General features: G+C 35.4%; 1 protein-coding gene across 1 annotated transcript; it reads right to left on the bottom strand.

Moving 5' to 3' along the window:
* Window positions 1-8,135: 8,135 nt before the first annotated feature.
* LOC308632749 (interferon beta-like) lies at window positions 8,136-8,699 on the bottom strand (the record flags this gene model as incomplete). The annotated part of the gene is made up of 1 exon (XM_081265122.1): window positions 8,136-8,699. One exon carries the CDS (start codon window positions 8,697-8,699, stop codon window positions 8,136-8,138), a length of 564 nt encoding a protein of 187 aa, XP_081121248.1.
* Between the last annotated feature and the right edge of the window lie 4,404 nt (window positions 8,700-13,103).

The following is a 13,103-nucleotide window of genomic DNA, read 5'->3' as shown; positions in this document are numbered from 1 at the left end:
AAGATGTGAACTGGTGTCAATATACTTTATATACAACCAGAGATATGTTGTGCTGTATATGTGTAATAAGAAGTGTAATGCATTCTGCTGTCACTTATTTTTTTAAAAAATGAATAAAAAAGAAACTGATTTTCATGCTGCTCTTTGAACAAATGCATAGTTTCAAATAAAACTTTTATAAACCTCCACTCAAAAGATTTGTGAAATTTGGTGGTTACTAAGCCTCTTTGATATTTAGTTTCCTGTCCTATAAAATGGAAAAATGTAGAATAAGTATCCACTATGTAGGCAAACTGCTTATGTAAGGATGCATATGAAGAGGATCAAATTGAAATATGTACATAGGTGCTCAGCCCAGTGCCTGTTTCATTAGAATCTCTGAGTAAATGGCAGCTGCAAATGACGGTAATGGCCAAAATATCCCAAGTACCAAGAAGTGAGTCTGAAGACCAAAACCTAGCCAGTGGGCATATGCTGGTGAGATAACCAGGAATTCCTTGGAAAGTTTCATTATCCCAGGGAAAGCACTGGAAAACTGGTGCCTTCAAAAATGGTTGGGAATACAAATCATGTCTCAATAATAATGCTGAATGTTAATGGCCTAAACTCACCAATCAAAAGACATAGACTAGCAGATTGGATGAAAAAAAAGACCCAATAATATGCTGCCTCCAAGAGATGATGAGTCTCTTTACGAAGAGTCATAGAAAAAGACATTCAGAGACTGAAGGTGAAGGGTTGGGAAAAATCATACTACTCATATGGACTGTGGAAGCAAGCAGTGGTTTCCATTCTCATATCAAATAAAGAAGACTTCAAACTAAAGTCAATCAAAAAAAAAAAGATAAAGAAGGACACTACATACTGCTCAAGGGAACCATACAAAAACAAGACATAATAATTATAAATATATATGCCCCCCAAAATGGAGCAGCTGTGTTCATCAAACAAAACCTTCTCAAGTTCAAGAGTCAAATAGACCACAACACAATAATTTAAGGTGATTTTAACACACCTCTTTCATCACTATATAGATCTTCCAAACAAAATCTGAACAAAGAAATTATAGAACTTAATAATACAATCAATAACTTAGACTTAATTGACATATATAGAATATTCCAAACTTCAATTTGAGAATATACTTTCTTCTCAACAGTACATGGATACTTCTCTAAAATAGACCTTATACTGTGCCACAAAGCAACTCTTAACAAATATTTAAAAAGTAGAGATTCTACCCTGCATTCTATCAGACCATAATGGAATGAAATTAGAAATAATTTCATTCAATACCTGGAGAGTAATAATATGTTACTGAGTGAACAATGGGTTATAGAAGACATCAAGGAGGAGATTAAAAAGTTTTTAGAGTTGAATGAGAACACAGATACAACATACTGAAATCTGTGGGACACTATAAAAGCAGTTCTAAGAGGAAAGTTCATTGCATGGAGGTCACTCCTTAAAAGAAGAAAAGTCAACAAATAAATGACTTAACACTACATCTAAAGTCCTAGAAAAAAAAAAAAGAACAAAACAACACCAAAATCAGCAGAAGGCAGGAAGTAATTAAAATCAGAGCTGAAATCAATGAAATTGAAACAAAAGAAACAATTGTAAAATTTGACAGAAAAAAGCTTGGTTCTTTGAAAAAATAAATAAAATTGACAGTCCTTTAGCCATGCTGATGAAGAGAAGGAGAGAGAAAACTCAAATCACTAACATATGTTATGAAAAAGGAAATATCACAAAAGACACTACAGAAATAAAGAAGATAATTGAAAATTATTTTGAAAACCCGTACTCCAATAAAATAGAAAATATTGAAGGCATCAAAAAATTTCTAGAGTCATATAATTTGCCCAAATTGAATCAGGATGATATACACACTTTAAACAGATCAATTTCAAGTGATGAAATAGTAGACACCGTCAAAAGTCTACCAACCAAGAAAAGCTCAGGAACTGACAGATACATAGCCAAGTTCTACAAGACTTTTAAAGAAGAAATAATACCAATACTCTACAATTTATTTCATGAAATAGAAAAAGAGGTAGCACTTCCAAACTCATTCTATGAGGACAATATCACCCTGATTCCAAAACCAGCAAAGACACATCAAAGAAAGAAAACTTCAGATCAATATCTCTAATGAACATAGATGCAAAAATTCTCAATAAAATTCTGGCAAATCGAATACAAAATCATATCAAAAAGATTGTGCACCATGATCAAATGGGATTCATCCCAGGGCTGCAAGGTTGGTTCTACATATGGAAATCAATAAATGTAATTCATCACATCAATAGACTTAAAGATAGGAATCATATGATCATCTCAATAGATGTAGAAAAAGCATATGACAAAATACAGCATCCCTTTATGTTTAAAACACTAGAAAAAATAGGGATAACAAGAACATATCTCAACATTGTAAAGGCTAACTATGCTAAGCCCCAGGCCAACATCATTCTAAATAGAGAAAAATTAAAGGCATTCCATCTAAAAACTAGAACAAGACAGGGATGCCCTCTTTCACCTCTTCTATTTAACATAGTTCTTGAAACACTGGCCAGAGCAATTAGACAGACAAAAGAAATTAAAGGGATATGTATAGGAAAAGAAGAACTCAAATTGGCACTATTTGCTGATGATATGATTCTATACCTAGAAGACCCTAAAAGTTCCACCAGAAAACTTCTAGAACTAGTAAATAAATTCAGCAAAGTAGCAGGATATAAAATCAACACCCATAAATAAATGACATTTCTGTATATCAGGGACAAATCCTCAGAAAGAAAATGAGGACAACTACGCCATTCTCAATAGTCTCAAAAAAAAAAAAAACTTAGGAATCAACTTAATGAAAGAGGTGAAAGAATTATACAATGAAAACTACAGAACCTTAAATAAAAATATCAAAGAAGACCTTAGAAGATGGAAAGATGTATCTTGCTCTTGGATAGTCGGAATTGATATTATCAAAATTCTCATACTTCCAAAGCACTATACAGATTTATTGCAATTCCAATCAAAATTTCAATGGCATTTCTCATAGAAATAGAAAAAGCATCTGGAAAAATAAGAGACCCAGAATAGCTAAAGCAAATCCTTACCAGGAGGACTGAAACAGGTGGCATCACTATACCTGACCTTAAACTATACTAGAGAGCAATAGTAACAAAAACATCACGGTATAAGCACCAAAATAGACTGGTAGACTCATGGTACAGAACAGAAGACACAGAGACTAACCCACAAAACTACAGTTATCGTATATTAGACAAAGGTGCCAAGAACATGCACTGGAGAAAAGATAGCTTCTTCAACAAATGGTGCTGGGAAAACTGGAAATCCATACGCAAAAAAAAATGAAATTAAACCCATATCTCTCATCATGCACAAAACTCAACTCAAAGTGGATCAAGGACCTAGGAATTAAACCAGATACTCTGCATCTAACAGAAGAAAAAATAGGCCCTAATCTTCATCATGTGGGATTAGGCCCCAACTTCCTTAATAAGATTCCTATAGTACAAGAATTAAAATCAAGAATTAATAAATGGTATGGACTCAAACTAAAAATCTTCTTCTCAGCAAAAGAAACAATCTGTGAGGTGAACAGAGAGCCTACAACTTGGGAGCAAATCTTATCCCTCACACTTCACATAGAGCATAGGGTATATAAAGAACTCAAAAAGCTAGACACCAAAAAAAATAAAATAAAATAACCGAATCAATCAATGGGCCAAGAACCTGAAGAGACCCTTCTCAGAAGATGATGTACAATCAGTCAAAAAACACCTGAAAAAATTTTCATCATCACTAGCAATTAGAGAAATTCAAAGAAAAACTACTCTAAGATTTCATCTCACTTTAGTCAGAATGGCACCTATTATGCATACAAACAATAATAAGTGTTGGCCAGAATGTGGGGGGGAGGAAGTGCATTCATACACTGCTGGTGGGACTAAAAATTGGTACAGCCAATATGGAAAGCAGTGTAAAGATTTCTTGGAAAATTGGGAATGAAACCATCATTTGACCCAGCTATACCTCTCCTTGGTCACCCAGTGAGTGAGGCAGTAGGTGGGAGACAGGAAGACAGGCTCTTCTCCCTTTCCCTGAACATAAGCTTTTCATGTGGTTCCCAAGTTTCACAGAAACTCTATGGCTGAGCCAGCTTCTCCAGTGAGATGAAGAGTTTTGGTGAGGTTCTCACTCTCTGTGTTCAGGTGGATGATGTTGTCTTCAACCAGGCTCTTCCTACATTTTGTATCCTCCTTCCTCCCATCCCCAACTGTTTTTATGGACTGGGCTCTAAGTAGAATCTGGAATCAAGGTCATTACATCTGGTCAGAAAAATGTCACATTTGTCTTTCTTTGATTTGAATAGGCAAACCAAAAAATAAAGAGATTGATATTATAAGCCCTTAATAATCACCCCCAATTAACCATGCAAAAGGCACTTATAAATATTATCAACAGCAACACTGCTCAAATGTTTTGTTTTTAGGACCCAGTGCTTCTCCATTTCTATGTATTGACATTTGCCATAAGAAAATTTAAAATGAGGAAGTTTTAAATATTTTTTTCATTAAAAATAAAGCACACATGTATATACATTGAAGCTATTCTCTTTTAAAATTAGAAAATGTAATAAAATTCAATTTTATTCATAACTATAACAATAATAAAGTATAAAATAAGATGTTTTCAAAAACATATTGGAAAATTAATAATAAAATACGTTGGAATAAACCTCAGAAGGAATAGAGAAGATGTATAATTAAGCTAACATTAAAACTTTATTGAGTATTCTTCAATGATTTGGAACGAGAGTCACCATTTTTATTTACACTTAATATATATTAGAAAATATTCAATAAACAAAAACTTTTTCTTTATTGAGTGCTCAGCAAATATTCATTAATATGTTAATAAAGAATAGGTATGTATTTAATATATTAATTGTATTTCTCTAGTGGAAGAAACCAGAGCCTTGCCCTGCCTTGCAGCCTGCTCTGCAGAGTCTGATTTCCCTCTTCACTAGGCTTCCCACCCACCACATGCTAAAATGTGCATCACTCACTTGAGAAGATAACATGTGGAACAACTTGCTTAAGCCTCATTGGTGAACAATATGAAAAAAAATAATCTCAGTTTAAGGAGAAAGGCTATATACCTATAGCTACTGTGATATCATTATTAGAGGGACATTACCTCCTTTCTAAAAATATTTATAGTGTGTGAACAAGAGCTACTCACATAGAATTTCTGACAAACAGAGAACTTACACTCAACATTTGCTGTCAAGTGTGGTATCTGTACTACTAAAGGGAAATTGATGGAAAGAAACCACAAGGGAAAACAGCTGTATGAAAACACAGAGCAGGTTAATGATGAGTAAAGGAAGACCCCGAGTGGGGAATTCTGGAGGAAGGGGAAAATGATTATCAAGATTTCTCAATGGAAAAAATGTGGGCTAGAGCAGTAGGGAGGAATGTGCCAGCTATCGGAAACATCTAGGGGAGTAACATACCTATTTCCTATCAGTTTCAGAGACTAACTTATCCAGAATGGCCTACAACCTGTCATGTTCTGACTCAACCTACAAATAAGACTTATCTTCCATGTGAAGAGTAACTGTTTTTCAGTCTTCTCCAGAACTCTTCCCAGCATTTTTTTCTTTTTTAAAAAAATCATCTCTTTGAAGGTAGTTACTGAGAGAGGTACATGGTAACCATTACCACTGCCCCAAAGTAGTCTGCATTATGAGGAGAAACCCATGGAGCCATTGGACTTCTGCATAGATCAGAAACCTGTCGCTGCCCTTATCACACTGAGCCACCAGGGAGAGTTCTTCTCTGAAGGAGTTTCCCTTAGTCTGCATGCACTGGATGCTGCTCTCTGTTTCCTTTAGGTACAGCTACTATGACATCACATACAATGGAAAGTAAGGAGAGCACTCCAGCAGATGTCTCTGCAAAACCTAGACATTTTATGGAACTTCTGCTTTCTACGCATGCTGCACTGATCTTCAGGGAAACCATTAAGCTGAAACCACAACACAATAGAAAGCAGCCCTGTGTGAATGGGCAGGCAGGTGAAGGGAGAGAAAAAGAGAATTATGGGCTTTCAGAATGCTTCCTTTAAAGGTCAATTACTGACCTCTTTATGAGGAAAAGTTGTAAGAATTCTCTAGAAAAACAAGTGGCATCTGCCTAGAGAGCAAAGAAAAATTTAAAAAGACCTACATAATTTTATTATTTATTTATTTATTTATTTATTTATTCAAAATATGTTTTGCAGGTTTATTGAGAGAGATGAAAGGAAAGGAGACAATAACTACTTGATGAAAGGGATTACTTCAATTTCATTAGATTATTGTTTTTTCCCCTTGTGCTGTTAATATCCAGATAAACTAAATGCAAATGTTGGGTATACTTAGTTATAAAATATCTGAATTGTCTAAAATGCTTTCTTTTTATTTTTATATCTTTTCTAGTTTTTTTATTTGTTTTAATTAGTTACACATGACAGTACAATGATCTTGACATATCATACATTTGAATCAGATGGGATATAATTTCTCATTTTTCTGAGTGTACAGGTTGCAGAATTACATTGGTCATGTAGTCACGTACATACCCACAGTAATAATAATGTCTATTTTATTCTGCTGTCCTTCCATTCCTACATAATTTTAAATCCTCAATCTATGGAAGATACTGTGCTAAGATCTTTGAAATGCAAGTACATTTTTAGTGTTTCCAGACTATATTTTGAACCCATTTTATTAATAATAAAACTGTAGGCTATAGTTTAAGTGGAAAAGAGTAAAGATAAAATGGAAAGTTAATTTTATTTAGCACCATCTTCTGGGTCTCACTGCCTCACATTTTCTCTGTGAGATGGAGAAGGAAGAACCAAGAAGCTCAACAGTAATGTCATTACTACAGAGAGAAGAGGGGTGTGGATAAGAGAGAAATTAGTGAGAGAAGTCCATATTTCTGTCATGAGTTCTAAAGAGGCTGAAGAATGGCTCTTTACATTTTAAAGAAGTGGCATTTTCATGCACTGAGGAAATGGTGGCTTTTGCTAATACCTGACAATGGGAATGAATGTCTCCATGGAAATGCACAAGATTCATGGGATTTAGTTGTGATTCTGGCTCCTGGCTCACCCATTCCCTTACCCTAAGCATCCCAGCACTCATTCCCTCATCATCACAATTTCCTTTTTCTCTCAGATAGAATTCCCAGGTCACCCTTATCATTCTCTCCCTTCATCTGCCTGCTCATTCACACAGGACTGTTTTCTGATGTGTTGTGATTTCAGCTTAATGGTTTCCCTGAAGAGCAGTGCTGCATGTGTAGAAAGCAGAAGTTCCATAAAATGTCTGGGTTCTGCAAAGACATCCACTGGAGAGCTCTCCTTAATTTTCATTGTGATGTCATAGTGGCTATACCTAAAAGAAAGAGAAAACAGCATCCAATGCCTGCAGACAAGGAAGGGCTTAGGTTGACTTACAAGAGCTAGTATATTCCTTTGGCTCACCTGAGAGCTAAATTCTAACTTCATGACCACAGACCCTGGAGCACAGAGCAGAAGCAGTGGGCACCCCAGATTCTAGCCCCAAGACACTTTCTCACCCATTACCCTCCAATCTCACAGAATTCACTCCAATTTATTGCCCTAAAAGGTCCAGATCCCCTTATTATGTAGTTCCTTGTGTATTACATGTGGCTTCTTTGGAATATAAATTTCTCAGGGGAATTTAAATGTCAGGATTTTAAATTATGGCATGGGCTAGAAACTCTACTACTTTACAGGCACATTTACAAAGAGCATCTAAGAGGGGTTCTGAATATGTGAACACGGGTTTTATAAATCAAGTTGAAATTGAAACTGCCACATGGATTTTTGCATCATAAATAATTTATTTTCCAATGTAAATATTTAAATAAATAATGAAATAACTTAATTCATAAGTTAATTTAAAAAGTTAAAAACGTCTATTGTCTTTTCAAAAGCACCCCATTTCCTGTCAGACACTGAATGAGACTCTGCTGGTTGAAGAATGCCTGAACTCATCCGCTGGTCAAGACATGGTGCCTACTGGGCAATCTTCAGTTTTGGAATTTGTCTGTAAGTCTGTTAATGAAGGAGAAGTTCCAGTAGAGTTCATCTCTGACTACTCTCCAGGCACAGCTGCTGTACTCCTTGGCCTCCAGGTACATCCGGATCCTCACATAGTAACTCTTCAGGCGCAGGATGGGGCTGGAATATGCCCAGGTTTTGTTTTCCTCCCCCAGTTTCCCTACCACTGTTGTGTTCAGGAGGTCCATCTGATGATTGAGTTTAGCAAGGAGGTCTTTGACAACCGTCTCATTCCAGCCAGGGTTAGTGTAACCTCTTTCTAATACATGAAAGATGTCCTTGAGCATCTCATAGATGACAAAGGCAGCGTGCTCCTTCTGGAACTGCTGTGGATGTTTGATCTCCTTGGGGATCTTGAAGTCCATCCTGTCACTGAGGCAGTCTGCAGGCCTTCCATTCAACTGCTGCAGGAGCTTCTGACATTCCACACTGCTGTTGAACTGTTGGAGTCGAAGCAGGTTGTAACTTAGGGAAAGAGCTGTGGTGGAGAAGCACAACAGGAGAGCCAGTTGGAGGAGGCACCTGTTGTTCATGATGACAACCAGAACAGCACTGCCTACAATCTATGCAAGGTTGCACAGACTGCAAAGATCTGCAATGTGAATGTCCTGGCTCCATGGGGATGGGCTATTTATATGGGATGGTCATCTCTGTTTCAGAGGAATTTCTCACTTTCAGTTCTCCCTTTCATTTTTACTATGTCATTTTCTTCTTATTGCATTCTTAAGAGTTTCTAAAAACCCTTTTTATTTAAACTCCTGATTACTCTATATAATGTATATTAGGGAAAAAGATATACAAACTGTGAGAATTTCTAATATTGTATAAAGTTTCAGTAATTTCTAAAGCAAAGGGGGAGAAAGGGACTTTAGAGGAAACAGAGAAGCCCCAAATAGCTAAGGGTCATTAACTGAAAAGCCACTCAGAACAGCAGCTGGATTGAGGTTTTGCCTATTGCAATAGTAGGTTCATGTGAGAGGGCTTGGGGGAGTTCAGAGACACCTTGGAATAGTGCAGGGAAGAGAAAGTTTCAAACCAACTGTGTCTGAAATAGTGACATGTCTTACATTTTGTTGGCTTACATCCTTGCTCTTGAAGTTGTTAGCCACCTTGTGAGGGGTCTGACTTCCCTGAGACTATTGTACTGTAGGAAAGCCCAAACTAGCTCAGGGGAGGCCATGTGGAACTTGGCAAGATAATTTAAATGTTTAAACAATGAAATCCCTTTAACTTGCAATATTATGAAAATAACCTATGGCTGTCCCTGCAGAAGTGTGTGTGAGTGTATAACACATACACACAATATCTGTAAATGCCCTTGCAGCAACGTCATAATAAAAAATACAAATATCCATCAGGAGAGAAATAGCTAAGTAATACCATAGTATAGACAAAATGGAATATTATTGCATCGTTAAAATGGAAACAGTTGATATAAACGTATGTCACAAATTTCTTTAATGAAATGAATATAATATATGAAATAGATAATATTATACTCATTAATTATAATATAAAATAAATAAATATGAAATATATAATATCAGATAATATCAGTAAAATGTAATATATATCATATAATATAATAAATATCATGATTCTATATTATATATAATAGATTAACTATAAAATAATGGATATGGTAATATTGTTTGTTTTATAGATTAATGAAAGACACACACAAACACAAATTTACATGAATACATATGCTGACACATGCATGTCATCTTTCTCAACAGCTACATTCACTCAAATGTTAATAGTAGTCACTTGCAGTGACAGTGCTGGCAGGGGTGAGAATGTGGCTTGAAAGAAAAATTTTTTTCATTTTCACAATGTAAATTTAGAAATATTGATAATTTTTTAGTGTGCAATTTCTTATTGGTGCATCATACTTATATATAGTAGTGGGATTCATTATGCCATATCTATACATGCACACAACAAAACTGGATGCAACTCACTCACCAGGGCCTTCCCTTTCCTTCCCTCCTGCCTCCCCTGATCCCAGTCACGTATAAGAAGAGCCATGAGGCATCTTCATCATTCAGTATACTTTGTTTGAGGAAAGTTAAAAAGCCTTACTCTGTTTAATATATCCCTTATTTTATTCACATTTAAATTTTTTCTATAACAAACATACATTATTGGTATCATTAGAAAATATAGTTATAGAGGAGGAGTAAGTCCTAGTGTCTACAGCACATACAGGAGGTGACTCTGGCTCATTACAACTTATTAAATTTTAAAAGAGAAGAGTTTAACAATACCCAAATCAAAAACATGGCACTGTTTAAGGAGATGGTGTCATAGTCTGACTGTTAAATGTCCCCTCCAGGCCATGTGTTAAATCTTGATCCCTAGGGAGCTGCCAAAGGGAGGTGGTGGAGTCCTTTGGAGGTGTCCTCTAGTGGAAGGTTTGAAGGTCATAGCTGGTGGGTCCTTGAAGGGCATTTTGGGACTCTGGCCTTCTCTTCACTCCATCTTACTCCCTGGAATCAGGTAGTAGTGTTTTTCCTCCTGTGGTGACACCCTGCACTCGTCAGGAAGGAAGAAAAGGGCCTATTAATCATGAACTGCAACCACCAGAACATTAAAAGTTAGTTATCCCTTTTAAGAGTTAATTATCTAGGGTATTTGTTATGGTAAAAGAAAACTGACTAATAATGGTGAAAATGCTAGTTACCCTGTTTAAATCATTACACATTATAAACACGTATAATGATTATCTCACTGTACGATATAAATGCTTACAATTATCATGTCTATGTCAATAAATAGCCCAAATATTTGTTTTTATCATAAAGGATATCAGATGCTATGGGAAACAGGTATATAATAACGAAGAGAGGAAATTTATAAAAAGAAGTATAGCAACATCATAATACTCATTTATTTTGTTTGATTTAACACAAAAGACTGATTTCCCCCTTTTTTCTTTGTGTGGTTTTCCAGTTTTCCACTGTCAAACATGTGTTCTCTTATAATAGACCAATCTACACAAAAGAGGAACAATCAACCACCAAGTGTCAAGGCCATTCTGCCTCTTCTGTGGGTTTTATTCTTACATTTTGGTGTTTGCATGTGAGCTCATGAAAGTTGCTTAGTTATTTCCTACGTTCTAGGAAGAAGTAGATTCTAAAATAATGAGTTTTTTAAAAAGAAAATGATCTTGCAGCTGTTTCACTTATGAAAGTCTTGTTATGTCAGTGACTGAGTAATTTCTTGGGGAAACTCCATTTTGAAAAGCATCTTAGGATAAGTCTGGAATCATCCATGGCTCACAACACAAAGACCAATGCAAGGTGTTTCAGAGATCAATCCTTTCTACTAAGAGGAGAACAATCCAGGGAATCTGGTGATTATGACCTACCCATTCAGGACGACTTGTGAGCTCATTTAGAGTTGACCTCTCCTGGTGCAGCAGTGGGCCTCCTCCTTGGGCCACATCTAGTGGTCTCTGATCCTCCCATGCTGAAATGGCCATCAGAGTTCATCCTATGATAAGAGAAAAGCCACAGAAGTGGAAGCTATAGTAGTAGTAGTTGTAGTATTGTTACTAATTCTTGAACACTTACTATACACTGTTCTCTGAATAATCCTCATAATAAACACTTGCGTGATACATTAGTCCATTTTTATTACTGTCAACAAAATTCTTGAGGTAGGCTACTTTTAAAAGAAAAAAGTTCTATTTAGCTGGCAGTTCTAGAGGTTTAAAGTCCAAGATTGGGCAGCTCTATTGATTTGACCAACTCACTCTAAAGGTCAAATATAGTATAATTCAGGATAACTTAATAATGTCACTGTGTGTGTAAGTCACTTGTAACTCTGGTATAAAGAGGAAATTTTTAAAGTTTTAATAACTTTAAGTAACTACAGCTACAAATATTTGTTTATGGATACCCAATATAAAGAGTATAACATTGAAAACATATACTATAACAGGAGGATTAAGCATATACTGCTTCTATATGCAATTGAATCAAGTTGTCAGTTTCTAATATTCTACTGCAATTATAAGATATTCTATGTAAGCTTCATGGTACAAAGCAAACCATTGTTTTCTTTATACAAAATATCAAGAGAAAGGAATGAAAGCACACTACTTAAAAATCATCAAATCACTAAAGGACATAAGAATACAGGAATAAAGGAATTTAAGAAACTAACAGACAATCAGAAATAAATTAACACAATGGCAATAGTGAGCCCTTACCTACCAATCATTAGTATAAATGCCAATGGACTAAACATTCCAATCAAAAATAGAGAGTGTCTGAACAGATTCTTTTAAAATGCCCCAACAATATGCTGTCTGTGAAAGACTTCAGCTTCACAGGCACATAAAGAATGAAGGCAAAGGGATGGAAAAAGCTATTCCACACAGACACTAACCAAAAGAGAATATAGGTAGTTGTACTTATATCAGAAACAGTATCATAACACAAGGAAGGTCCTTACACAATGTTAAGGGGGTAAATTCATTAAGAGTATTTAACCATCACAAAAATATATACATCCAACATCAGAACACCAAAATATACAAAGAAAGTATGAATGAATCTGAAGAGATAAAGAGGTTATAATGCAATATTTATAGCAATTTCTGTACCACTATGGACAATAATTCAGATAAAAAAATGAGGCAATATTGGAGTAGAGCTACACTTCAGACTAAATGATCTTAACTAACATACATTAACAGAACTTTCCACTCTATAGCAGAAACCCATTCTTCCCAACTGAACAACATACTCTAGAATAGAATATGGATACATAGAATACATAGGCTACAAAACAAGTCTGAATAAATTTAATATTACAATCATATTATATCAGTATTATTTCCAAAATTAATGGTATACAACCAGAAAAAAAAATTAGAAATTAAAGGAATCCCTCCTGAATAAGTAGTGAGTGAAAATTAAATCAAA

This window comes from Spermophilus citellus (genome assembly GCF_964194105.1).
Source record: "Spermophilus citellus genome assembly, chromosome: 2".
Taxonomy (NCBI): domain Eukaryota; kingdom Metazoa; phylum Chordata; class Mammalia; order Rodentia; family Sciuridae; genus Spermophilus; species Spermophilus citellus.
Note: the sequence above shows the minus strand (reverse complement) of the source record. Positions and strands in the feature narration are given on the sequence as shown.